Here is a 24,853-nt window from a genome sequence, read left to right as displayed (position 1 = left end):
ACCGTGCCTTTATTGGTGTCCCCTCGGTGCCACCACCCCAGTGCCACCTGGGTGCCACCGTGCCCTCACCGGTGTCCCCGCAGCGCCCGTCCCTGCTCCCGCAGTGTCCCCAGCAGCGCCACGCTGGCCGCCACCCTCACCCAGGGGACGCCCCACGGTGCCACCGCGTCCCCGAGCGCCACCAGCGCCGCCGCCACCGCTGTCACCCCGGTGCCACCATCAGTGTCACACCAGGGCCACCATCAGGGTCACACCAGTGCCACCAGCGCTGACATGCCGCTGTCACCCCGGTGCCACCATCAGGGTCACCACAGTGCCACCAGCGCTGACATGCCGCTGTCACCCCGGTGCCACCCCTGCGGTCACACCAGTGCCACCCCCAGTGCCACCACCACTGTCACGCCAGTGCCACCAGCTGGGTGCCACCGTGTCCTCACTGGTGTCCCCCCAGTGTCTCCCAGTGCCACCACCCCAGTGTCACCAGCAGCACCACCACTGTCACCCCAGTGCCACCATCAGCGCCACCGCGGTGCCACCCGCTGGGTGCCACCGTGCCTTTATTGGTGTCCCCACAGTGCCACCACCCCAGTGCCACCCCCAGTGCCACCCCCACTGTCACACCAATGCCATCACCTGGGTGCCACCCCAGTGTCATCCCAGTGCCACCACCCCAGTGCCACCCCAGTGCCACCACCATTGTCACCCCAGTGCCATCAGCCAGGTGCCACTCTGCCTTTATTGGTGTCCCCTCGGTGCCACCACCCCAGTGCCACCCCAGTGCCACCGCGGTGCCACCCGCTGGGTGCCACCGTGCCTTTATTGGTGTCCTCTCGGTGCCACCACCCCAGTGCCACCTGGGTGCCACCGTGCCCTCACCGGTGTCCCCGCAGCGCCCGTCCCTGCTCCCGCAGTGTCCCCAGCAGCGCCACGCTGGCCGCCACCCTCACCCAGGGGACGCCCCACGGTGCCACCGCGTCCCCGAGCGCCACCAGCGCCGCCGCCACCGCGCCGGTGACGCTGCCGGTCAGCGCCGCCAGCGCCAGCACCGAGCCGGACGTCAGCGCGGTGACAAAGTGACCCGGCGGCCCGCGGCCACCGGCCGGCCACCACGAGGCCACCGCGGCCACCGCGGCGCCCGAGGCCAGCAGGAGGTTGGCGGTGGCAGCGTCCCCGCTGAGGCGGTGGCACCCGAAGGCCACCAAGGGTTGGGCCAGCACGGAGCAGATCCAGGAGCCCGGCGGCGGCTCGGGGACGTCGGGGACACTCGGAGGGGACGGAGGGGACAGCGCGTCGCTGGCGGCCACCAGGGCCTGCAGGAGGAACCCGGCGGCCGGGCCACCTGTCACCTGGGGGGACATCGAGGGGACATCGTGGGGACATCGTGGGGACATTGTGGGGATGGCATGGGGACATTGTGGGGACATCGAGGGGATGGCATTGGGTGTCGTGGGGACGTCATGGGGACATTGTGGGGACATTGTGGGGACGTCATGGGGACATTGTGGGGACATCGTGGGGATGGCATGGGGACATCTTGGGGACATTGTGGGGACGTCATGGGGACATTGTGGGGACATCGTGGGGATGCCATGGGGACATCTTGGGGACATTGTGGGGACGTCATGGGGACATTGTGGGGACATCGTGGGGATGGCATGGGGACATCTTGGGGACATTAAGGGGACATCAAGGGGATGGCATGGGGACATTGCAGGGACATGGTGGGGACATCTTGGGGACGTCATGGGGACATGGTGGGGACATGGTGGGGATGTCATGGGGACATTGCAGGGACATCTTGGGGATGTCATGGGGACATCTTAGGGGACATCTTGGGGACATCTTGGGGACATCATGGGGACGTCATGGGGACATTGTGGGGACATTGCGGGGACATCTTGGGGATGTCATGGGGACATCTTGGGGACATGGTGGGGACATGGTGGGGACATTGCGGGGACATGGTGGGGACATGGTGGGGACGTCATGGGGACATCACGGGGACATGGTGGGGACAGGGCATGGCACGGGTGGCACGGGTGACAGGGGACAGGTGACACAGGTGACCCAGGACTGGACAGGCGACACGGCACAGGTGACACAGGGTGGCACAGGTGGCACAGGTGACACTGTCCCCCCTGTCCCCTCAGCATCCATTGTCCCCAGGGTGTCCCCAAAGTGTCCCCCCAATGTCCCTAAAGTGTCCCCAGAGTGTCTCCAATGTCCCCACCCTGCCCCTGGTGTCCCCAAGGTGTCCCCAAAGTGTCCCCAGCTTGTCACCAATATCCCCAATGTCCCACTCTGTCCCCAAGGTGTCCCCAGTGTCCCCGAGATGTCCCCAAGGTGTCCCCAAAGTGTCCCCAAGGTGTCCCCAATGTTCTCCAGGTGTCCCCTCAATGTCCCCAAGGTGTCCCCAGTGTCCCCTCAATGTCCCCAAGGTGTCCCCGGTGTCCTCCAAGGTGTCCCCAAGGTGTCCTCAATGTCCCCAAGATGCCCCCAAGGTGCCCCCAAGGTGTCCCCAATGTTCCCAAGGTGTCCCCAAGGTGTCCCCAAGGTATCCCCTCAATGTCCCTAAAGTGTCCCCAAGGTGTCCCCTCAATGTCCCCAAAGTGTCCCCAAGGTGTCCCCTCAATGTCCCCAAGTTGTCCCCAGGGTGTCCTCAATGTCCCCAAGGTGTCCCCAAGGTGTCCTCAAGGTATCCCTAAGGTGTCCCCAGTGTCCCCAAGCTGTCCCCAATGTCCCTAAAGTGTCCCCAAGGTGTCCCCAAGGTGTTCCTCAATGTCCCCAAAGTGTCCCCAAGATGCCCCCAAGGTGTCCCCAATGTTCCCAAGATGCCCCCAAGGTGTCCCCAATGTTCCCAAGATGCCCCCAAGGTGCCCCCAATGTCTCCAAGGTGTCCTCAATGTCCCCCATGTGCCCCCAAGGTGTCCCCAACGTGTTCCCAATGTCCCCAAAGTGTCCCCTCAATGTCCCCAAGGTGTCCCCAGTGTCCCCAATGTCCCCCAGGTGTCCTCTCAATGTCCCCAAGGTGTCCCCAAGGTGTCCCTGGTGTTCCCTCAATGTCCCCAAGTGTCCCCAGGGTGCCCCCAATGCATCCCCAATGTTCCCCAGGTGTCCCCTCAATGTCCCCAGTGTCCCCAAGGTGTCCCCAAGGTGTCCTCAATGTCCCCAAGGCAACCCCAATGTTCCCAAAGTGTCCCCAAGTTGTCCCCAAGGTGTCCCTGGTATCCCCAAGGTGTCCCCAGGGTGTCCCCAAGATGTCCCCAACGTGTCCCCAAAGTGTCCCCTCAATGTCCCCAAGGTATCCCCAAGGTGTCCCCAAGGTGTCCCCAAGGTGTCCCCAAGGTGTCCCCAATGTCTCCATGGTGTCCTCAATGTCCCCCAAGGTGTCCCAGTGTCCCAAAGGTGTCCCAGTGTCCCCAGGGTATCCCCAAGATGTCCCCAGGGTGTCCCCAGGGTGTTCCCAATGTCCCCAAGGTGTCCCCTCAATGTCCCCAAGTTGTCCCCAAGGTGTTCCCAATGTCCCCAAGGTGTCCCCAAGTTGTCCCCAAGGTGTCCCCTCAATGTCCCCAGTGTCCCCAAGGTGTCCCTGGTGTCCCCAAAGTGTCCCCAAAGTGTCCCCAAAGTGTCCTCAGTGTCCCCAAGGTGTCCCTGAAGTGTCCACAGTGTGTCCCCAAGGTGTCCCTAAGGTGTCCCCAATGTCTCCAAGGTGTCCCCTCAATGTCCCCAAGGTGTCCCCAGGGTGTCCCCAAGATGTCCCCAACGTGTCCCCAAAGAGTCCCCTCAATGTCCCCAAGGTGTCCTCAACGTCCCCCAAGTTGTCCCCAAGGTGTCCCCAAAGTGTCCCCAAGGTGTCCCCAAGGTGTTCCCAATGTCCCCAAGGTGTCCCCAATGTCCCCAAGGTGTCCCCAAGGTGTCCCCAATGTCCCCAAGGTGTCCCCAGTGTGTCCCCTCAATGTCCCCAGTATTCCCAAGGTGTCCCCAAAGTGTCCCCAAGGTGTTCCCAATGTCCCCAAGGTGTCCCCTCAATGTCCCCAGTGTCCCCAAGGTGTTCTCAAGGTGTCCCCTCAATGTCCCCAGTGTCCCCAAGGTGTCCTCAAGGTATCCCCAAGGTGTCCCTGGTGTCCCCAAGGTGTCCCCAGGGTGTCCCCAGGGTGTCCCCACCTGTCTGGCTCGCAGGGCGCAGCCCAGGCTGGTGACACAGAGCAGGGCGTGTGACAAGGCCACCCCGGTGTCCCCCATGGCGCTCGGGGACACCGGCGGGGACCTGCGGGGACAGCGGGAGGTCACAGTGTCCCCTCCCCCCCCCACGGTGTCCCCCTGTCCCTGAGGTGTCACCCGATGTCCCCAAGACTTCCCAGATGTCCCCAAGGCCACCCCGTTGTCCCCAAGCCCCCCCCAGATGTCCCCAAGGCCACCCCGTTGTCCCCAAGCCCCCCCCAGATGTCCCCAAGGCCACCCCGTTGTCCCCAAGCCTCCCCCAGATGTCCCCAAGGCCACCTCGGTGTCCCCAAGGCCACCCCAATGTCCCCATGACCCCCCACGTGTCCCCGAGCCCCCTCAGATGTCCCCAGTGTCACCCCGATGTCCCCAAACCCCCCCCAATGTCCCCAAGCCCCCACAATGTCCCCCCGCTGTCCCCAGTGTCCCCCCCTGTCGTGGTGTCCCCAAGCCCCCCCCAATGTCCCCAATGTCCCCTCCTGTCCCCCCCTGTCGCGATGTCCCCAAGCCCCCCCGATGTCCCCAAAACCCTCAGATGTCCCCAAGCCCCCCCCGCTGTCCCCAATGTCCCCCCCTGTCCCCGCTGTCCCCCCGATGTCCCCCCGATGTCCCCAAGCCCCCCCTGTCCCCGCTGTCCCCAATGTCCCCCTGCTGTCCCCAATGTCCCCCCAATGTCCCCCCTGTCCCCAATGTCCCCCCTGTCCCCGCTGTCCCCCCCTGTCCCCGCTGTCCCCAATGTCCCCCCGATGTCCCCCCTGTCCCCGCTGTCCCCCCTGTCCCCCCCCCGTCCCCGATGTCCCCAATGTCCCCCCGCTGTCCCCGCTGTCCCCAATGTCCCCCCGCTGTCCCCGCTGTCCCCAATGTCCCCGCTGTCCCCAATGTCCCCCCGATGTCCCCAATGTCCCCAATGTCCCCCCGATGTCCCCAATGTCCCCCCTGTCCCCGCTGTCCCCCCCGGTCGCGGGGTCCCCCCCGGTACCGGCACTTCCGGCAGCGGCGCGCGGAGGCCGGGAAGGGGCGGGGCCGGCGGCGGCGCCGAGCGCGGTGATTGGCTGAAGCGTCCGCTGGGCGGGGCTAACGGACCATATATGGGCATGGCCGCTAAGGGCTGGAAGAACACCTGGGTGGGCGTGGCTTGGTGTGGGCGGGGCTAATTAGGGTAATTAGCGCTGGGACACTGGGCATGGTTAATGGCTGGGCGGGGCTAATTAAGGTAATTAGGACTCGCGATGGGATAGTGGGTGGGGTTATGGGTGGGCGTGGCTAATCAGGTTAATTAAGGCTGCTATACTGTGTGTGGTGATAGACTGGGCGGGGCTAATTACGGTAATTAGTGCTGCAATACAGGGCACGGTTAATAGGTGGGCGGGGCTAATCAGGTTAATTAGGGCTGGGGATTGGCTGTTGGGTGTGGTTATGGGTGGGCGGGGCTAATTAGGGTAATTAAGGCTGGTGTACTGGGTGTGGTGACAGAGTGGGCGGGGCTAATTAGGGTAATTAGCGCTGGTGATTGGCTGCTGGGTGTGATTATGTGTGGGCGGGGCTAATTAAGGTAATTAGGGCTGGGGATGTGATATTGGATGTGGTGTGATGTGGGCGGGGCTAATTAAGGTAATTAGGGCTGGGAGTTGCTGTTGGGCGTGGTCACTGGTGGGCGGGGTTAATTAGGGTAATTAGGCCTGTCATATCAGGCATGGGTTTTGGGTGGGCGGGGCTAATTAGGGTAATTAGTGCTGGGATAGTGGGTGTGGTGTGATGTGGGCACAGCTAATTAGGGTAATTAGGGCTGGGAATGGGGTATTGGGCATGGCCATTGGTGGGCAGGGTTAATTATGCTAATTAGGGCTGCAGCGTTTGGGTGGGCAGTGCTAATTAGCATAATGAGGGCTGGGGATTGGCTGTTGGGCGTGGTTATGGAGTGGGCGGGGCTAATTACTGTAATTGAAGTGTATAATGGGCGTGGTCATGTGGTGGGTGGTGCTAATTATGGTAATTAGGGCTGAGCTATTTTGTGTGCTCCTGGGGTGGGCGGGGCTAATTAGGGCTGTGCCCAGGTGTGGATCCCAAACCCCAAATCCCAAATCCCAAACCCCAAATCCCAAATCCCAAATCCCAAACCCCAAACCCCAAATCCCAATCCCAATCCCGATCTCAAACCCCAAATCCCAACCCCAAGCCCCAAACCCCTCCCCATCTCCCGCCCCTCCCCAGGTCCCTTCCCCTTCCCCGGGATAAATCCCAAATCCCAAACTCCAATCCCCAAACCCCAAACTCCAATCCCCAAACCCCAAATCCCAATCCCCAATCCCAGACCCCAAATCCCGGAACCCAAATCCCAATCCCAATCCCAATCCCAATCCCCAAATCCCAACCCCCTCCCCATCTCCCGCCCCTCCCCAGGTCCCTTCCCCTCCCCCGGGATAAATCCCAAATCCCAAACTCCAAATTCTAAACCTAAATCCCAAACTCCAATCCCCAAATCCCAAATCCCAAACTACAAATCCCGAACCCCAAACCCCAAACCCCAAACCTGAAATTCTAAATCCCAAATCCCAACCCAAAATCCAAAGTCCCAATCCCAAACCCCAAACCCCAATCCCAAATTCCAAACCCCAAATCCCCAATCCAAATCCCCAATCCCAAATCCCAAAGCCCAAACCCCAAATCCCAAACCCCAAATCCCAATCCCTAATCCCAATCTACAAACCCCAAATCCCATACCTGAAATTCTAAATCCCAAATCCCAATCCCAATCCCAATCCCAAACCCCAAACCCCAAGCCCCAAACCCCTCCCCATCTCCCGCCCCTCCCCAGGTCCCTTCCCCTCCCCCGGGATAAATCCCAAATCCCAAACTCCAATCTCCAAACCCCAAACTCCAATCCCCAAACCCCAAATCCCAATCCCAAATCCCAAACCCCAATCCCAATCCCAATCCCCAAACCCCAAATCCTGACCCCAAATCCCAAAACCCAAATCCCAACCCCCTCCCCATCTCCCACCCCTCCCCAGGTCCCTTCCCCTCCCCCGGGATAAATCCCAAATCCCAAACTCCAATCCCCAAACCCCAAACTCCAATCCCCAAACCCCAAATCCCAATCCCCAATCCCTAACCCCAAATCCCGGAACCCAAACCCCAATCCCAATCCCAAACCCTAAACCCCAAGCCCCAAACCCCTCCCCATCTCCCGCCCCTCCCCAGGTCCCTTCCCCTCCCCCGGGATAAATCCCAAATCCCAAATCCAAATTCTAAACCCAAATCCCAAAACCCCACATCCCCAAATCCCCAAACCCCAAATCCCCAAACTCCAAATCCCACTCCCAATCCCGATCCCAAACCCCAAATCCCAAACCCCAAGCCCCAAACCCCTCCCCATCTCCCGCCCCTCCCCAGGTCCCTTCCCCTCCCCCGGGATAAATCCCGACCCTTCCCCTCCCGCGCCGCCCCCGCGATGCCGCCGCCGCCGCCGCCGCTCCCCGGAGCCCCCGAGCCGGCCCGGGAGGGCTCCCGCGACCCCTTCCGGAGCTCCGGGGGCTCCCGGGGGGGCTCCCGGGGAGGCTCCCGAGGGGGGTCCCGGGGGTCCCCGAGCCGCCCCCAGCGCTACCGGCGCCACCCCAAACCCCCGTACTCGTACCTGGCGCTGATCGCCCTCGTCATCCGCGCCGCCCCCGGCCGCCGCCTCAAGCTCGCCCAGGTACCGGCCCGGGACCACCGGGAGACCCCCCCGGGATCCCCGAGGGGGTTCCCCATCCATCCCCGCGAGCCCCGAATTGGGATCCTCATCCATCCCCGGGACCTTTTTGGGGATTCCCCATCCATCCCCCGCCAACACCGGGAGTTCCCGCGATCCCTTCGGGGGCTCCGCATCCACTCCCGGGAGCCTCTCGGGATTCCCGATCCGTCCCGCGGAGCACCGGGAGATGCTCCGGGAGCTCCGAATTGGGATCCTCGTCCATCCCCGGGACCCCCTCGGGATCCACGATCCGTTCCCGGGACCCCTCCGGGATTCCCCAAATTCTCCCCCGGACCCCAATCCAAGATCTCAATTCCCGGCGTTTCCCATCCCGGAATTCCCGGCTCCCTAAAATCCCCCCCCACCCCCCAAAAAAAACCCCCAAAACCCAGAAAATCCCAAGAAAACCCCAACGGCAAAAACCCGAGATGCCAAACTCCTCCAAAAAACCCCAAAAATACCCACAAAAACCCTAAAAATCCTCCAAAAATACCCCAAAAACCCAAACTTCAAAACCCACAGACGTTAAACTCCTAAAAAACACCAAAAACCCCAACCCCCGCCAAAAATCCACCAAAAAAAACCCAAAAACCCTCAAAAAAATCCCCCAAAAATTCCCCAAAAGTTCCAACCTCCCCCAAAACCCCCCCAAAATCCTCAAAACTCCCAAAAAAACCCAAAAAATCTACAAAAAAACCCTCAAAAAATCCCCAAAAATCCCCAACCCCTCAAAACCCCAGAAAAATCCAGAAAAATCACCAAAATAAAATATGCCCCCAAAAAACCCAAAAATCCCCTAAAATCCCAAGAAACACCTAAAAATCCCCAACAATTCCGAAAGAACCCCCAAAAAATCCCCAAAAATGCCCAAAAAACCTCAACAAAATCCCAAAAAATCCCCAAAAATCCCTTAAAATCCCTCAAGCCCCCCAAAATCCCCATAGTCCCCCCAAAATCCCCTAAAAACAAAACAAAAAAATCCCCCAAAAAACCCAAAAAATCCCCTAAAAATCCCCCCAAAAAACCCAATAAAGCCTTAAAAAAACCACAAATCCCCCAAAACCCCCAAAAAACTCCTAAACCCCCTAAAAAATCCCAAAAAAACCAAAAAAATCCCTTAAAAAAACGTCAAAAACCCCCCAAAATCCCCAGAAATCCTCAAAACACCCCAAAACAAACCCCAAAAACCCTCAAAAAATCCCGCAAAAAAACCCCAAAAAGTTACCAAAATCCCCCCAAAAACCCTCAAAAAATCCCCCAAAAACCCCCAAAACCCCAAAAAAATCCCTAATAAACCCCCAAAAAATCACAAAAAATCCCCAATAAACCCCAAAAAACCCCCCAAAAATCCCCCCAAAAATCCAAAAAAAAACCCAAAAAAATCCCCAAAATCCCCAAAAAACCGAAAAATCCCCCTAAAAAAACCCAAAAATTACCCAAAAAAATCCCCCAAAAAATCCCCTAAAAATCCCCAAAAAATCCCCAAACCCCCCTCAAAAATCCCTCAAATATCCCATAAAAATCCCCAAAAAATCCCAAAAAAACCCAAAAAAACCCCAAAAAATCCCTCAAATATCCCCCCAAAAAACCCCAAAAATCCCCCCAAAAAAACCCCAAAACACCCCCCCCAAAATCCCTCAAATATTCCCAAAGAACCCCCCAAAACCCTAAAAATTCCCCCCCAAATCCCTCAAATATTCCCAAAGAACCCCCAAAAACCCCCAAAAAAAACCAAAAAACCCCCCCAAGAAAACCCAAAAAATCCCCCTAAAAAACAAAAAAAAACCCCAAAAAATCCCATAAAAACCCTAAAAAATCCCCCCTAAAAACCCCCAAAAAATCCCCCAAATATCCCATCAAAATCCCCCAAAAACCCCCCAAAAACCCTAAAAAATCCCCCAAACCCCTCGCAAAAATCCCCCCAAAAAACCCCAAAAAAACCCCAAAAATCCCCCTAAAACCCCCAAAAAACCCCAAAAACCCCTCAAAAACCCCCCAAAAAACCCCAAAAATCCCCCTAAAAATCCCCCAAAAAATCCCATAAAAACCCCCCAAAAAACCCCAACCCCCCCCAAAAATCCCCTAAAAACCCCCCAAAAAACCCCAAAAACCCCTCAAAAGCCCCCAACAATCCCAAAAAATCCCATAAAAACCCCAAAAAACCACAAACCCCCCCAAAAAACCCCCCTAAAAACCCCCAAAAAAACCCCAAAAATCCCCCTAAAAATCCCCCTCAAAAAACCCCCAAAAAACCCCAAATAAACCCCAAATAAACCCCCCAAAACCCCCCAAAAAAACCCAAAAAATCCCCCTCAAAAACCCCCCAAAAAACCAAAAAATCCCCCTAAAAAAAACCAAAAAAAACCCCAAATCCCCTCAAAAACCCCCCAAAAAACCCCAAATAAACCCCAAATAAACCCACCAAAACCCCCCCCAAAAAAAACCCAAAAACTCCCCCTAAAACCCCCAAAAAACCCCAAAAAATCCCCCTAAAACCCCCCAAAAAACCCCAAAAACCCCTCAAAAACCCCCAAAAAAACCCCAAAAAAACCCCAAATAAACCCCCCAAACCCCCCCCAAAAAAATCCCCAAAAAAATCCCCCTCAAAAACCCCCCAAAAAACCCAAAAAATCCCCCTAAAACCCCCCAAAAAAACCCAAAAACCCCTCAAAAACCCCCAAAAACCCCAAATAAACCCACCAAAACCCCCCCCAAAAAAACCAAAAAATCCCCCTAAAACCCCCCCAAAAAAACCCCTCAAAAACCCCCCAAAAAACCCCAAAAACCCCAAAAAACCCCAAATAAACCCCAAATCCAAGCGCCCATTCTCCCTCCCGCGCTCGCTGTCGCCGCTGTCGCGACCGGGGGGTCCAAAAGCGGCGCCGCGGGGTCTGGCCCGGCCGGGGCCGCCTTTGTCCCTTTTGTCCCTTTGTCCCCTTTGGCACCTCTGTCCCTTTGGCACCTTTGGCACCTCTGTGGCCATTGTCGCCACCTCTGTCGCCCTTGTCGCCACCTTTGTCGCCACCTCTGTTACGTTTGTCGCCCCTATCGCCACCTCTGTGGCCATTGTCGCCACCTCTGTCGCCCCTATCGCCACCTCTGTCGCCCCTATCGCCACCCCTGTCGCCATTGTCGCCATCTCTGTCGCCCTTGTCGCCACCTTTGTCGCCACCTCTGTCGCCCCTATCGCCACCTCTGTGGCCATTGTCGCCCCTATCGCCACCTTTGTGGCCATTGTCGCCACCTTTGTCGCCACCTTTGTCGCCACCTTTGTCGCCTTTGTCGCCTTTATCGCCTTTATCGCCTCCCATCTCCCCCGGTCCCAGCGGTGGCGGCGCCGCGGATTTTTGGGATTTTTTGGGGGATTTTTTGGGGTTTTTTGGGAATTTTTGGGGGGGTTTTTGGGGATTTTTTGGGGATTTTTTTGGGATTTTTGGGGATTTTTTTGGGGGGATTTTTGGGATTTTTTGGGTTTTTTTTGGATTCTTTTGGGTTTTTTGAGGGGGATTTTTTGGTTTTTTTAAGGGATTTTTGGGGGTTTTTTGGGGATTTTTTGGGATTTTTTTGGGGATTTTTTGGGGTTTTTTAAGGGAAATTTTGAGGGATTTTTGGGGGATTTTTTGGGGTTTTTTGGGGATTTTTGGGGGATTTTTTGGGGGGACTTTTTGGGGTTTTTTGGGGATTTTTTGGGGAATTTTTGTTTTTTTTTTTTTTCTGGAATTTTTTTAGGATTTTTTTTGGGGTCTCACCCTAAATTTTGGGGTTTTTTTTCCCAGATCATCCAGCAGCTGCGGAGCCTTTTCCCGTTTTTCGGGGGGGACCAGGGAATTTTTGGGGGGTTTTTGTGGGATTTTTTTGAGGTTTTTTGGGAGGGATTTTTTGGGATTTTTTGGGTATTTTTATGGGATTTTTGAGGGATTTTTGGGGCGTTTTTTTGGGATTTTTATGGGATTTTTGGGGGGACTTTTGGGGGAGTTCTTGTGATATTTTGGGGGATTTTTTTGGGGGGGATTTATTGGGTTTTTTGAGGATTTTTGGGATCTTTTTTGGGGATTGTTTTGGGGATTTTTTAATGGATTTTTTTGGGGATTTTTTAGGTTTTTGAGTTTTTTGGGGGATTTTTTATGGATATTTTGGGGAATTTTAATGGATTTTTGGTGGGATTTTTTAGGATTTTGGGGATTTTGGGGGATTTTTTAGGATTTTGCGGATTTTTGGGGGATTTTTTGGGGGGGATTTATTTTTTGGGGGGGATTTTGGGGGGATTTATTGGGATTTTTATGGGATTTTTTGGGGAATTTTTGGGGTTTTTTTCTGGAATTTTTTTTAGGATTTTTTTGGGGGTCTCACCCTAAATTTGGGGTTTTTTTTTTTCCCAGATCATCCAGCAGCTGCGGAGCCTTTTCCCGTTTTTCGGGGGCGGGTACCAGGGCTGGAAGGATTCCGTGCGCCACAACCTCTCCTCCAACCCCTGCTTCGCCAAGGTTTGGGGTTTTGGGGTTTTTTTGGGGTTTTTGGGTTTTTTTGGGGGGTTTTTGGGTTTTTTTTGGTTTTTTGGGTTTTTTTTAATGGGGTTTTCTTGGGGTTTAGGGGTCACAATTTGGGGATTTTGGGGTCCCGATTTGGGGATTTTTGGGGTCGCAATTTGGGGTCACATTTAGGGGAATTTTGGGGTCACATTTAGGGGAAATTTGGGGTCAAATTTATGGAATTTTGGGGTCACAGTTTGGGGATTTTGGGGTCCCGATTTGGGGATTTTTGGGGTCGCAATTTGGGGTCACATTTATGGAATTTTGGGGTCACAGATTGGGGATTTTGGGGTCAAATTTAGGGGAAATTTGGGGTCCAGATCTGGGGATATTTCCTTTCCCAATTTGGGGATTTTGGGGTCACAGTCTGGGGATTTTGGGGTCCCAATTTGGGGTTTTGGGGTCACATTTAGGGGATTTTGGGGTCACAGTTTGGGGGATTTTGGGGTCCTGATTTGGGGATCTTTCGTGTCCCAATTTAGGGGATTTGGGGTCCAGATTTAGGGGATTTTGGGGTCCCAATTTGGGGATTTCAGGGTCACATTTAGGGGAAATTTGGGGACACATTTAGGGGAAATTTGGAGTCCCAATTTGGGGATTTTGGGGTCACATTTAGGGGATTTTGGGGTCACAGATTAGGGCTTTTGGGGTCACATTTGGGGGTTTTGGGGTCAAATTTAGGGGAAATTTGGGGTCACATTTAACGAATTTTGGGGTCACATTTAGGGGATTTTGGGGTCAAATTTAGGGGAAATTTGGGGTCACATTGAAGGAATTTTGGGGTCACATTTAGGGGATTTTGGGGTCACATTTAGGGGAAATTTGGGGTCACATTTAGGGGATTTTGGGGTCAAATTTAGGGGAATTTTGGGGTCAAATTTAGGGGAAATTTGGAGTCCCAATATGGGGATTTTGGGGTCACATTTAGGGGATTTTGGGGTCACAATTTGGGGGTATTTTGGGGACACATTTAGGGGATTTTGGGGTCCTGATTTGGGGATTTTTGGGGTTACAATTTCGGGTCACATTTAGGGGAAATTTGGGGTCACATTTATGGAATTTTAGGGTCACATTTATGGAATTATGGGGTCCCAGTTTGGGGGTTTTGGGGTCAAATTTAGGGGAAATTTGGAGTCCCAGTTTGGGGTTTTGGGGTCACATTTAGGGGACTTTGGGGTCCAGATTTGGGGGATTTTGGGGCCCCATTTAGGGGAAATTTGGGGTTACAGTTTGGGGACACAATTTGGGGTCACATTTAGGGGAAATTTGGGGTCACATTTAGGGGAATTTTGGGGTCACATTTAGGGGATTTTGGGGTCACATTTAGGGGAACTTCGGGGTCCCAATTAGGGGAATTTTGGGGTCAAATTTAGGGGAAATTTGGAGTCCCAATGTGGGGATTTTGGGGTCACATTTAGGGGATTTTGGGGTCACAGTTTGGGGGATTTTGGGGTCCTGATTTGGGGATCTTTCGTGTCCCAATTTAGGGGATTTGGGGTCCAGATTTAGGGGATTTTGGGGTCCAATTTAGCGTATTTTTGGGGTCACAATTTGGGGGTTTTGGGGTCACAGTTTGGGGATTCCGGGGTTTGAATTTGGAGATTTTGGGGTCACATTTAGGGGAAATTTGGGGTTACAGTTTGGGGACGCAATTTGGGGTCACATTTAGGGGAAATTTGGGGTCAAATTTCGGGGAAATTTGGAGTCCCAATGTGGGGATTTTGGGGTCACATTTAGGGGATTTTGGGGTCACAGATTAGGGCTTTTGGGGTCACATTTGGGGGTTTTGGGGTCAAATTTAGGGGAAATTTGGGGTCACATTTAGGGGATTTTGGGGTCACATTTAGGGGAAATTTGGAGTCCCAATTTGGGGTTTTGGGGTCACATTTAGAGGACTTTGGGGTCACATTTAAGGAATTTTGGGGTCACATTTAGTGGATTTTGGGGTCACATTTAGGGGAAATTCGGGGTCCCAATTAGGGGAATTTTGGGGTCAAATTTAGGGGAAATTTGGAGTCCCAATTTGGGGTTTTGGGGTCACATTTAGAGGACTTTGGGGTCACATTTAAGGAATTTTGGGGTTACAGTTTGGGGATTTTGGGGTCAAATTTAGGGGAAATTCGGGGTCCCAATTAGGGGAATCTTGGGGTCAAATTTAGGGGAAATTTGGAGTCCCAATGTGGGGATTTTGGGGTCACATTTAGGGGATTTTGGGGTCACAGTTTGGGGGATTTTGGGGTCCTGATTTGGGGATCTTTCGTGTCCCAATTTAGGGGATTTGGGGTCCAGATTTAGGGGATTTTGGGGTCCCAATTTGGGGATTTCAGGGTCACATTTAGGGGAAATTTGGGGTCAAATTTAGGAGAAATTTGGAGTCCCAATTTGGGGTTTTTGGGGTCACATTTAGGGGATTTTGGGGTCACAGTTTGGGGTTTTTGGGGTCACATTTAGGGGATTTTGGGGTCACAGTTTGGGGGTTTTGGGGTCACATTTAGCGGATTTTGGGGTCACAGTTTGGGGGATTTTGGGGTCACATTTAGGGGATTTTGGTGTCACAGTTTGGGGGATCTTGGGCTCGTGATTTGGGGATCTTTCGTGTCCCAATTTAGGGGTTTTGGGGTTCCCTTTTAGGATAAATTTGGGGTCAAATTTAGGGGATTTTTGGGTCATATTTAGGGAATTTTGTGGTCCCAATTTGGCGGTTTTGGGGTCACATTTAGGGAATTTTGGGGTCCTCATTTGGGGATTTCGAGGTTTGAATTTGGAGATTTTGGGGTCCCAATTTGGAGATTTTGGGGTCACATTTAGGGGAAATTTGGGGTCCTGATTTGGGGATTTTTGGGGTCGCAAGTTGGGGTCACATTTAGGGGAAATTTGGGGTCACATTTAGGGGAAATTTGGGGTCAAATTTAGGGGAATTTTGGGGTCACAGTTTGGGGATTTTGGGGTCAAATTTAGGGGAAATTTGGGGTCACATTTAGGGGAAATTTGGGGTCCTGATTTGGGGATTTTTGGGGTCGCAATTTGGGGTCACATTTAGGCGAAATTTTGGGTCACATTTATGGAATTTTAGGGTCATATTTAGGGGATTTTGGGGTCACAGTTTGGGGGTTTTGGGTCAAATTTAGGGGAAATTTGGAGTCCCATTTTGGGGTTTTGGGGTCACATTTAGGGGACTTTGGGGTCCAGATTTGGGGGATGTTGGGGCCCCATTTAGGGGAAATTTGGGGTTACATTTAAGGAATTTTGGGGTCACATTTAGGGGATTTTGGGGTCACATTTAGGGGAAATTTGGGGTCACATTTAGGGGAATTTTGGGGTCACAATTTGGGGGTTTTGGGGTCACATTTAGGAGAATTTTGGGGTCAAATTTAGGGGAAATTTGGAGTCCCAATGTGGGGATTTTGGGGTCACATTTAGGGGATTTTGGGGTCACAGTTTGGGGGATTTTGGGGTCCTGATTTGGGGATCTTTCGTGTCCCAATTTAGGGGATTTGGGGTCCAGATTTAGGGGATTTTGGGGTCCCAATTTGGGGATTTCAGGGTCACATTTAGGGGAAATTTGGGGTCAAATTTAGGAGAAATTTGGAGTCCCAATTTGGGGTTTTTGGGGTCACATTTAGGGAATTTTGGGGTCACAGTTTGGGGATTTTGGGGTCACATTTAGGGAATGTTGGGGTCACATTTAGGGAAAATTTGGAGTCCCAATTTGGGGTTTTGGGGTCACAATTTGGAGATTTTGGGGTCCAATTTAGGGGAATTTTGGGGTGCTCACTTGGGGATTTTGGGGTTTGAATTTGGACATTTTGGGGTCACAATTTGGGGGTTTTGGGGTCACATTTAGGGGAATTTTGGGGTCACAGTTTGAGGGTTTTGGGGTCAAATTTTGGGGAAATTTGGCTCCCAATTTGGAGTTTTTTGGGGTCCCATTCTTGTGGGGTTTGGGGTCCTGATTTGGGGATCTTTCGTCTCCCAATTTGGGGATTTTGGGGTCACATTTTGGGGATTTTGGTGCAACATTTGAGGGAATTTTGGCATTAGAATTTGGGAATTTTGGGGTCACATTTATGGGATTTTGGGGTCCCATTTAGGGGTTTTGGGGTCCCGATTTCGGGATCGTGGGGTCCAAATTTGGGGGTTTTGGGGTCCCTTTTTGGGGAATTTTTGGGGTCCAATTTAGGGGAATTTTTGGGGTCCAATTTAGGGGAAATTTAGGGTAAAGTTTAGGGGAAATTTGGGATCCCAATTTGGGGATTTTTGGGGTCCCATTTAGGGGATTTTGGGGTCCCAATTTGGGGATTTTGGGTCCTGATTTGGGGGTTTTGGGTCCCATTTTTGTGGGGTTTGGGGTCTCAATTTGGGGATTTTGGGGTCCCATTTAGGGGATTTTGGGGTCCCAAATTTGGGAATTTTGGGGTCACATTTGGGGATTTTGGTGCCCTGATTTGGGATACTTGGGGTTCTGAATTTGGAAGTTTTGGGGTCACAGATTGGGGGTTTTGGGGTCAAATTTAGGGGAATTTTGGGGTCAAATTTGGGGGTTTTGGGGTCAAATTTAGGGGAATTTTGCGGTCAAATTTAGGGGATTTTGGGGATCCCAATTTGGGGATTTTGGGGTCACTATTGGCGATTTTTGGGGTCACAGTTTGGGGATTTTGGTGCCCTGATTTGGGAGTTTTGGGGTTCTGAATTAGGAGGTTTTGGGGTCACATTTAGGGGAATTTTGGGGTCCTCATTTGAGGATTTTGGGGTCTCAATTTGGGGATTTCGGGGTCCATTTAGGGAATTTTTAGGGTCCCGTTCTGGTGGGGTTTAGGGTCTCAATTTGGGGATTTTTGGGGTCACATTTAGGGGATATTTGGGGTCCTTTTTAGTGGAAATTCAGGGTCACATTTAAGGAATTTTGGGGTCACATTTAGGGGATTTTGGGGACAGAGTTTGGGGATTTTTGGGGTTCCAATTTGGGAATTTTGGGGTCACATTTAGGGGTTTTTTCGGGTCCAAATTTGGGGATTTTGGGATCACATTTAGGGGAAATTTGGGGACAAATTTAGGGGATTTTTGGGGTCCCATTTAGGGGATTTTAGGGTCCCATTCTTGTGGGGTTTGGGGTCTCAATTTGGGGATTTTGGGGTCCCAATTTGGGGATTTTTGGGGTCGCAATTTGGGGGGTTTGGGGTCCCTTTTAGGGGAAATTTGGTGTCAAATTTAGGGGAATTTTCAGGTCACATTTATGGGATTTTGGGGTCCCTTTTTGGGGATTTGGGGTCACAATTTGGGGTTTTGGGGTCACATTTAGGGAATTTTGGGGTCCAGATTTGGGGATATTTCCTGTCCCAATTTGGGATTATGGTTTTTTTCTCATTTTTCTGTTTCTCACTGGATTTTTAAATTTATTTTTTTATTTTCATTTTCCTGTTTCTCACTACATTTTTAAAATTTATTTTATTTCATGTTATTTCATTTTATTTATATTTTATTTTATTCTCTTTTATTTTATTTTACTTTATTTTATTTTATTTTATTTTATTTTATATTTTGCTTCGTTTTATTTTAATTTTATTTTTTAAAATTTTGTTATATTTTATTTTATCTTATTCTATTTTATGTATTTTCCTTTTATTCTATTTTACTTTTATTTTATCTTACTTGACTTTATTTTATTTTATATTTTACTTTGCTTTACTTTAATTTAATTTATTTTATTTTTATTTTATTTTATTTTATTTTACTTTATTTCATTTCATTTCATTTATATTTCTATTTTATTTTATTTTACTCTATTTTATTTTATTTTACTCTATTTTATTTTATTATTATATTTTATTTTACTTTATATTTTATTTTATTTATATTAATATTTTTAACTTTATTTACTTTATTTTGTTTTATTTATTTTATTTTATTTTATTATATTTTATTTTATATTTTATTCTATTTATATTAATATTTTTTAAATTTTATTTACTTTATTTTATTTTTTAAATTTTATTTTACTTAACTTTATTATATTTTATTTTATATTTTATTCTATTTATATTAATTTTTTTAATTTTATTTACTTTATTTTATATATTTTTTACATTTTATTTTAATTTATTTTATTATACTTTATATTTTATTTTATTTATATTAATATTTTTTAACTTTATTTACTTTATTTTATTTTATTTTTTTACTTTATTTTATTATATTTTATTTTATATTTTATTTTATTTATATTAATATTTTTTAACTTTATTTACTTTATTTTATTCTTTTGCTTTCTTTTACTTTATTTAATTATATTGTATTTTATATTTTACTTTATTTATATTATTTTTTTTAACTTTATTTACTTTATTTTATATTTTTTATTTTACTTTATTTTATTATATTTTATTATATATTTTATTCTATTTATATTAATATTTTTTTAATTTTATTTACTTTATTTTTTATTTTTTAATTTTATTTTACTTCATTTTATTATATTTTATTTTATATTTTATTTTATTTATATTAATATTTTTTAACTTTATTTACTTTTTTTTTTTTGTTTTATTTTAATGTATTTAATTATATTTTATTTTATATTTTATTTAATTTATATTAATATTTTTAACTTCATTTACTTTATTTTATATTTTTTTATTTTACTTTATTTTATTATATTTTATTCTATATTTTATTTTATTTTATTACTATTTTTTAATTTTATTTACTTTATTTTATTTATTTTTTACATTTTATTTTACTTTATCTTATATTTTATTTTATTTTTTATTTTATTTTATTTTCCTTTATTTTACTTTATTTAATACTACTTTAAAATATCTATAATTTATAAAACAATTAAAATATTACTTTTTTACTTTATTTAAATTTACTTTATTTAATAAAAATTCCTTTTTTTTTTTACTTTATTTTTTATTTCTTTCATATTTTTATTTTATTTCATTTCCTTTCCCCCCCCCATCCCCAGGTGCTCAAAGACCCCTCCAAGCCGCACTCCAAAGGCAACTTCTGGACCGTGGACGTGTCGCGCATCCCTCCGGCGGCGCTGCGGCTGCAGAACACGGCGGTGGCGCGCGGCGCCGCGCCCTTCGCGCCCGACCTGGCGCCCTTCGTCATTTCCGGCTGCCCCTACCCCCCGTCCCCTGCGGCCGCCCCCCAAAATTCCGACTTCTCCATCGCCTCGCTGCTGCGGGCGCCGGGAGAGCCCAAGATGGCGGCGGCCAATCAAAATCACCCCCAAATTTGGGGCCAGCTGCCGACGTCCTACAGCGCCGGCGTGGCGCCCAACGCCGTGGCGCCCAACGCCGTGGCGCCCAACGTGGGGCAACCCAACGCGCCGGCGCCCAACGTGGGGCAGCCCCAAATTTTGGGGTTCTCCTGGGGGGTGAGGAGCGTTGGGGAGGGGACGCCCCGAAAAGCGCGGGGGGATTTGGGGGTTCCCGCCCTCCCCCCGCCCAATAAAAGCGTCTTCGACGTTTGGTTGAGCCACCCCGGGGATATCGGCATCAGGGGGTGATGACGTCATAGGGGGCGCCCCCAAATTTTGGGGTCACCCCAAGCCCCAATGATCAAATTTTGGGGTGTCAGCCCCCTCAAAAAATCCAAATGTTGGGGGTTTTTTGACACAAAATTGAGCCAAAACACCCCAAAATTTGTTCTTGAATTTGGGGGTGATGACGTCATAGGGCCCCCCCAAATTTTTGGGGTCACCCCAAACATCGATGATCAAATTTTGGGGTGTCAGCCCCCTCAAAAAATCCAAATGTTGGGGGTTTTTTGACACAAAATTGAGCCAAAACACCCCAAAATTTGTTCTTGAATTTGGGGGTGATGACGTCATAGGGCCCCCCCAAATTTTTGGGGTCACCCCAAACATCGATGATCAAATTTTGGGGTGTCAGCCCCCTCAAAAAATCCAAATGTTGGGGGTTTTTGACACAAAATTGAGCCAAAACACCCCAAAATTTGTTCTTGAATTTGGGGGTGATGACATCATAGGGCTCCCCCAAATTTTGGGGTCACCCCAAATACCGATGATCAAATTTTGGGGTGTCAGCCCTCCAAAAAAAATCCAAATGTTGGGGTTTTTTGACACAAAATTGAGCCAAAACACCCCAAAATTTGCCTTAAAACCCCCCAAATTTGAGGTGATGATGTCATAGGGGCGCCCCAAATTTTTTGGGGTCACCCCAAGCCCCGATGACCAAAATTTGGGGGTGTCACCCTAAAAAATGGCGAAATTTGGGGGGTTTTTTTGACAAAAAATTGAGCCAAAACACCGGAAAATTTGCATTGGAACCCCTCAAATTTGGGGTGATGACGTCATAGGGTCACCCCCAAAAATTTTTGGGTCGCCTCAAACACCGATGACCAAAACTTGGCGCCCAACGCGGGGCAGCCCCAAATTTTGGGGTTCTCCTGGGGGGTGAGGAGTGCTGGGGAGGGGACGCCCCGAAAAGCGCGGGGGGATTTGGGGGTTCCCGCCCTCCCCCCGCCCAATAAAAGCGTCTTTGACGTTTGGTTGAGCCACCCCGGGGATATCGGCATCAGGGGGTGATGACGTCATAGGGGGGAACCCCCAAATTTTGGGGTCACCCCAAATACCGATGATCAAATTTTGGGGTGTCAGCCCCTTCAAAAAATCCAAATTTTGGTTTTTTTTGACACAAAATTGTGCCTAAACACCCCAAAATTTGTGCTTGAATTTGGGGGTGATGACATCATAGGGCTCCCCCAAATTTTGGGGTCACCCCAAGTACCGATGATCAAATTTTGGGGTGTCAGCACTCCAAAAAAAATCCAAATGTTGGGTTTTTTGACACAAAATTGAGCCAAAACACCCCAAAATTTGTTCTTGAATTTGGGGGTGATGACGTCATAGGGCTCCCCCAAATTTTGGGGTCACCCCAAATACCGATGATCAAATTTTGGGGTGTCAGCCCTCCAAAAAAAATCCAAATGTTGGGGTTTTTTGACACAAAATTGAGCCAAAACACCCCAAAATTTGCCTTAAAACCCCCCAAATTTGAGGTGATGACGTCATAGGGGCGCCCCAAATTTTTTGGGCTCACCCCAAGCCCCGATGACCAAAATTTGGGGGTGTCACCCTAAAAAAATGGTGAAATTTTGGGGGTTTTGGACAAAAAAATTGAGTCTAAACACCCCAAAATTTGTGTTCGAATTTGGGGTGATGACGTCATAGGGGCGCCCCAAATTTTTTGGGCTCACCCCAAGCCCCGATGACCAAAATTTGGGGGCGTCAACCTAAAAAATGGCGAAATTTGGGGGTTTTTTTTGACAAAAAATTGAGCCAAAACACCGGAAAATTTGCATTGGAACCCCTCAAATTTGGGGTGATGACGTCATAGGGTGACCCCCAAAAATTTTTGGGTCGCCTCAAACACCGATGACCAAAACTTGGCGCCCAACATGGGGCAGCCCCAAATTTTGGGGTTCTCCTGGGGGTTGAGGAGCGCTGGGGAGGGGACGCCCCGAAAAGCGCGGGGGGATTTGGGGGTTCCCGCCCTCCCCCCGCCCAATAAAAGCGTCTTCGACGTTTGGTTGAGCCACCCCGGGGATATCGGCATCAGGGGGTGATGACGTCATAGGGGGGAACCCCCAAATTTTGGGGTCACCCCAAATACCGATGATCAAATTTTGGGGTGTCAGCCCCTTCAAAAAATCCAAATTTTGGTTTTTTTTGACACAAAATTGAGCCAAAACACCCCAAAATTTGTGCTTGAATTTGGGGGTGATGACGTCATAGGGCCCCCCCAAATTTTGGTGTCACTCCAAATACCGATGATCAAATTTTGGGGTGTCAGCCCTCCAAAAAAAATCCAAATGTTGGGGTTTTTTGATACAAAATTGAGTCTAAACACCCCAAAATTTGCCTTAAAACCCCCCAAATTTGAGGTGATGACATCATAGGGCAACCCCAAATTTTTGGGGTCAACCCAGACCCCAATGATCAAATTTTGGGGGTGCCACCCCCAAAAAACTCAAATTTTGGGGTTTTTTTGACACAAAATTGAGTCTGGACACCCCAAAATTTGTGTCAAAACTCCCCAAAAATTCAGGGGTGATGATGTCACAGTGTGGGCGATGACGTCATAAAGGGCACCCCCAAAATTTTGGTTTGTCCCCCACCCCCGGAAACGGCAAAAATTTGGGGGTGCCGCACCCCCAAAATTGGGCCCGAACACCCCGAAATTGGCATTCGAACCCCCCCAAATTTTGGGGCCTGATGACGTCATAGAGGGGCAATGATGTCACAGGGGCGCACCCTAAATTTGGGTGCTGCCCCCCCTCGAGGCCTTCGAGCCCCTCACAAATTTTGGGGGTGATGACGTCATAGGCCCTCCCAAATGTTCCAAATTTGGCAGTGATGACATCATCGGCGCGGCTCCAAATTTGGAAGCGATGACGTCATCGGCGTGGCCCCGCCCAATCCCGTGTCCCCTCCCCGCCCCCCAACCTTCAATAAAGGCTCGGTGACAGCGCTCGACCAGTTTGGACCAGTTTGGACCAGTTTGATCCCAGTTTGTCCCAGTTTGAACCAGTTTGGAACCAGTTTAAATAAGTTTGGAACCAGTTTGGACCAGTTTGGACCAGTTTTAAACCAGTTTAAATAAATTTGGATCAGTATGGAACCAGTTTAAACCAGTTTGGACCAGTTTAAACCAGTTTGGAACCAGTTTGGACCAGTTTGAACCAGTTTGATCCCAGTTTGTCCCAGTTTGAACCAGTTTTAAACCAGTTTAAATAAATTTGGATCAGTATGGAACCAGTTTAAACCAGTTTGGACCAGTTTAAACCAGTTTGGAACCACTTTGGACCAGTTTAAAGCAGTTTGAATCCGTTTGGACCAGTTTGAACCAGTTCAAACTGGTTTGGAACGGGTTTGGACCAGTATAATCCCAGTCCATCCCAGTCCATCCCAGTTTGTCCCAGTTTGATTCCAATCCCCTCCCAGTCCCTCCCAGTTTGTCCCAGTCCCTCCCAGTTTATTCCAGTTTGGTCCCAGTTTGGTCCCAGTTTGGTCCCAGTTTGGTCCCAGTCCCTCCCAGTTTGGTCCCAGTCTGTCCCAGTTTATCCCAGTCTGTCCCAGTTTATCCCAGTCCATCCCAGTTCCTCCCAGTCCACCCCAGTCCATCCCAGTTTGTCCCAGCTGATCCCAGTCCATCCCAGTTTGGCCCCAGTCACTCCCAGATTGTCCCAGTCCATCCCAGTTTAATCCCAGTTTAATCCCAGTCCATCCCAGTTTAATCCCAGTTTAATCCCAGTCCATCCCAGTTTATCCCAGTCCATCCCAGTCTGTCCCAGTCCCTCCCAGTTCATCCCAGTCCATCCCAGTTTAATCCCAGTTTAATCCCAGTCCATCCCAGTTTATCCCAGTCCATCCCAGTTTATCCCAGTCCATCCCAGTTTGTCCCAGTTTATCCCAGTCCATCCCAGTTTGATCCCAGTCACTGCCAGTTCATCCCAGTTTGTCCCAGTTTGATCCCAGTCCCTCCCAGTCCCTCCCAGTTTGTCCCAGTCCATCCCAGTTCATCCCAGTTTACTCCCAGGCTGTCCCAGTTTGCTCCCAGTCCATCCCAGTTTGGTCCCAGTTCATCCCAGTTTGTTCCAGTTTGTCCCAGTTTAATCCCAGTCCATCCCAGTTTGTCCCAGTTTGATTCCAATCCCCTCCCAGTCCATCCCAGTCCGTCCCAGTCCCTCCCAGTTTACTCCCAGTTCATCCCAGTCCATCCCAGTTTACTCCCAGTCTGTCCCAGTTTGCTCCCAGTCCATCCCTGTTTGGTCCCAGTTTATCCCAGTCTGTCCCAGTTTGGAACCACATTGCTCCCAGTTTGTCCCAGTCCCTCCCAGTCCATCCCAGTCTGTCCCAGTTCATCCCAGTTTGATCCCAATCCCCTCCCAGTTTGTTCCAGTTTGTCCCAGTCTATCCCAGTTTGGGCCCAGTCCCTCCCAGTTTGTCCCAGTTTGCTCCCAGTCCCTCCAGGCCCTCACAGTTTTCCCCAGTTCATCCCAGTTTTTCCCAGTTCATCCCAGTCTGTCCCAGTTTGTCCCAGTTTGCTCCCAGTCCATCCCAGTTTGAAACAGTCCATCCCAGTTTGCTCCCAGTTCATTCCAGTTTGCTCCCAGTTTGTCCCAGTTTGCTCCCAGTTTGATCCCAATCCCCTCCCAGTCCATCCCAGTCCATCCCAGTCCATCCCAGTCCATCCCAGTTTAATCCCAGTCCATCCCAGTCCATCCCAGTCCATCCCAGTTTAATCCCAGTCCCTCCCAGTCCAATCCCAGTTTGTCCCAGCTGATCTCAGTCCATCCCAGTTTGATCCCAGTCACTCCCAGTTCATCCCAGTTTGTCCCA

At 49.8% G+C, this 24,853-nt stretch overlaps 2 protein-coding genes across 2 annotated transcripts; one reads left to right on the top strand and one right to left on the bottom strand.

Moving 5' to 3' along the window:
- Positions 1-718: 718 nt before the first annotated feature.
- Positions 719-5,260, bottom strand: TMEM276 (transmembrane protein 276). The gene is made up of 3 exons (XM_053943281.1): positions 5,201-5,260; positions 4,165-4,267; positions 719-1,346 (listed from the first exon to the last, which is right to left on the bottom strand). Exons 2-3 carry the CDS (start codon positions 4,240-4,242, stop codon positions 873-875), a joined length of 552 nt encoding a protein of 183 aa, XP_053799256.1. The 5' UTR covers positions 4,243-4,267; positions 5,201-5,260; the 3' UTR covers positions 719-872.
- Positions 5,261-7,589: 2,329 nt separating this feature from the next.
- FOXH1 (forkhead box H1) lies at positions 7,590-19,996 on the top strand. The gene is made up of 3 exons (XM_053945739.1): positions 7,590-7,915; positions 12,334-12,438; positions 19,448-19,996. The coding sequence occupies exons 1-3, from the start codon at positions 7,673-7,675 to the stop codon at positions 19,994-19,996; spliced, it is 897 nt and encodes a 298-aa protein (XP_053801714.1). The 5' UTR covers positions 7,590-7,672.
- The last annotated feature ends 4,857 nt before the right edge of the window (positions 19,997-24,853 follow it).

The sequence above is a fragment of the Vidua chalybeata genome, chromosome 1, assembly GCF_026979565.1.
Source record: "Vidua chalybeata isolate OUT-0048 chromosome 1, bVidCha1 merged haplotype, whole genome shotgun sequence".
Classification (NCBI taxonomy): domain Eukaryota; kingdom Metazoa; phylum Chordata; class Aves; order Passeriformes; family Viduidae; genus Vidua; species Vidua chalybeata.
The sequence above is the reverse complement of the archived record's forward strand: the minus strand, read 5'-3'. Positions and strand labels throughout refer to the sequence as shown.

What these genes read in the sequence shown, in the direction of transcription:
- FOXH1 (XM_053945739.1), top strand. Translation starts at nt 7,673, where the DNA reads ATGCCGCCGCCGCCGCCGCCGCTCCCCGGAGCCCCCGAGCCGGCCCGG. An exon ending in GCCGCCTCAAGCTCGCCCAG is followed by an intron (nt 7,916 to 12,333) that starts GTACCGGCCCGG and finishes TTTTTTTCCCAG; the next exon opens with ATCATCCAGCAGCTGCGGAG. An exon ending in CCAACCCCTGCTTCGCCAAG is followed by an intron (nt 12,439 to 19,447) that starts GTTTGGGGTTTT and finishes CCCCATCCCCAG; the next exon opens with GTGCTCAAAGACCCCTCCAA.
- TMEM276 (XM_053943281.1), bottom strand. Translation starts at nt 4,242, where the DNA reads ATGGGGGACACCGGGGTGGCCTTGTCACACGCCCTGCTCTGTGTCACC. An exon ending in GCGCCCTGCGAGCCAGACAG is followed by an intron (nt 1,347 to 4,164) that starts GTGGGGACACCC and finishes ATGTCCCCCCAG; the next exon opens with GTGACAGGTGGCCCGGCCGC.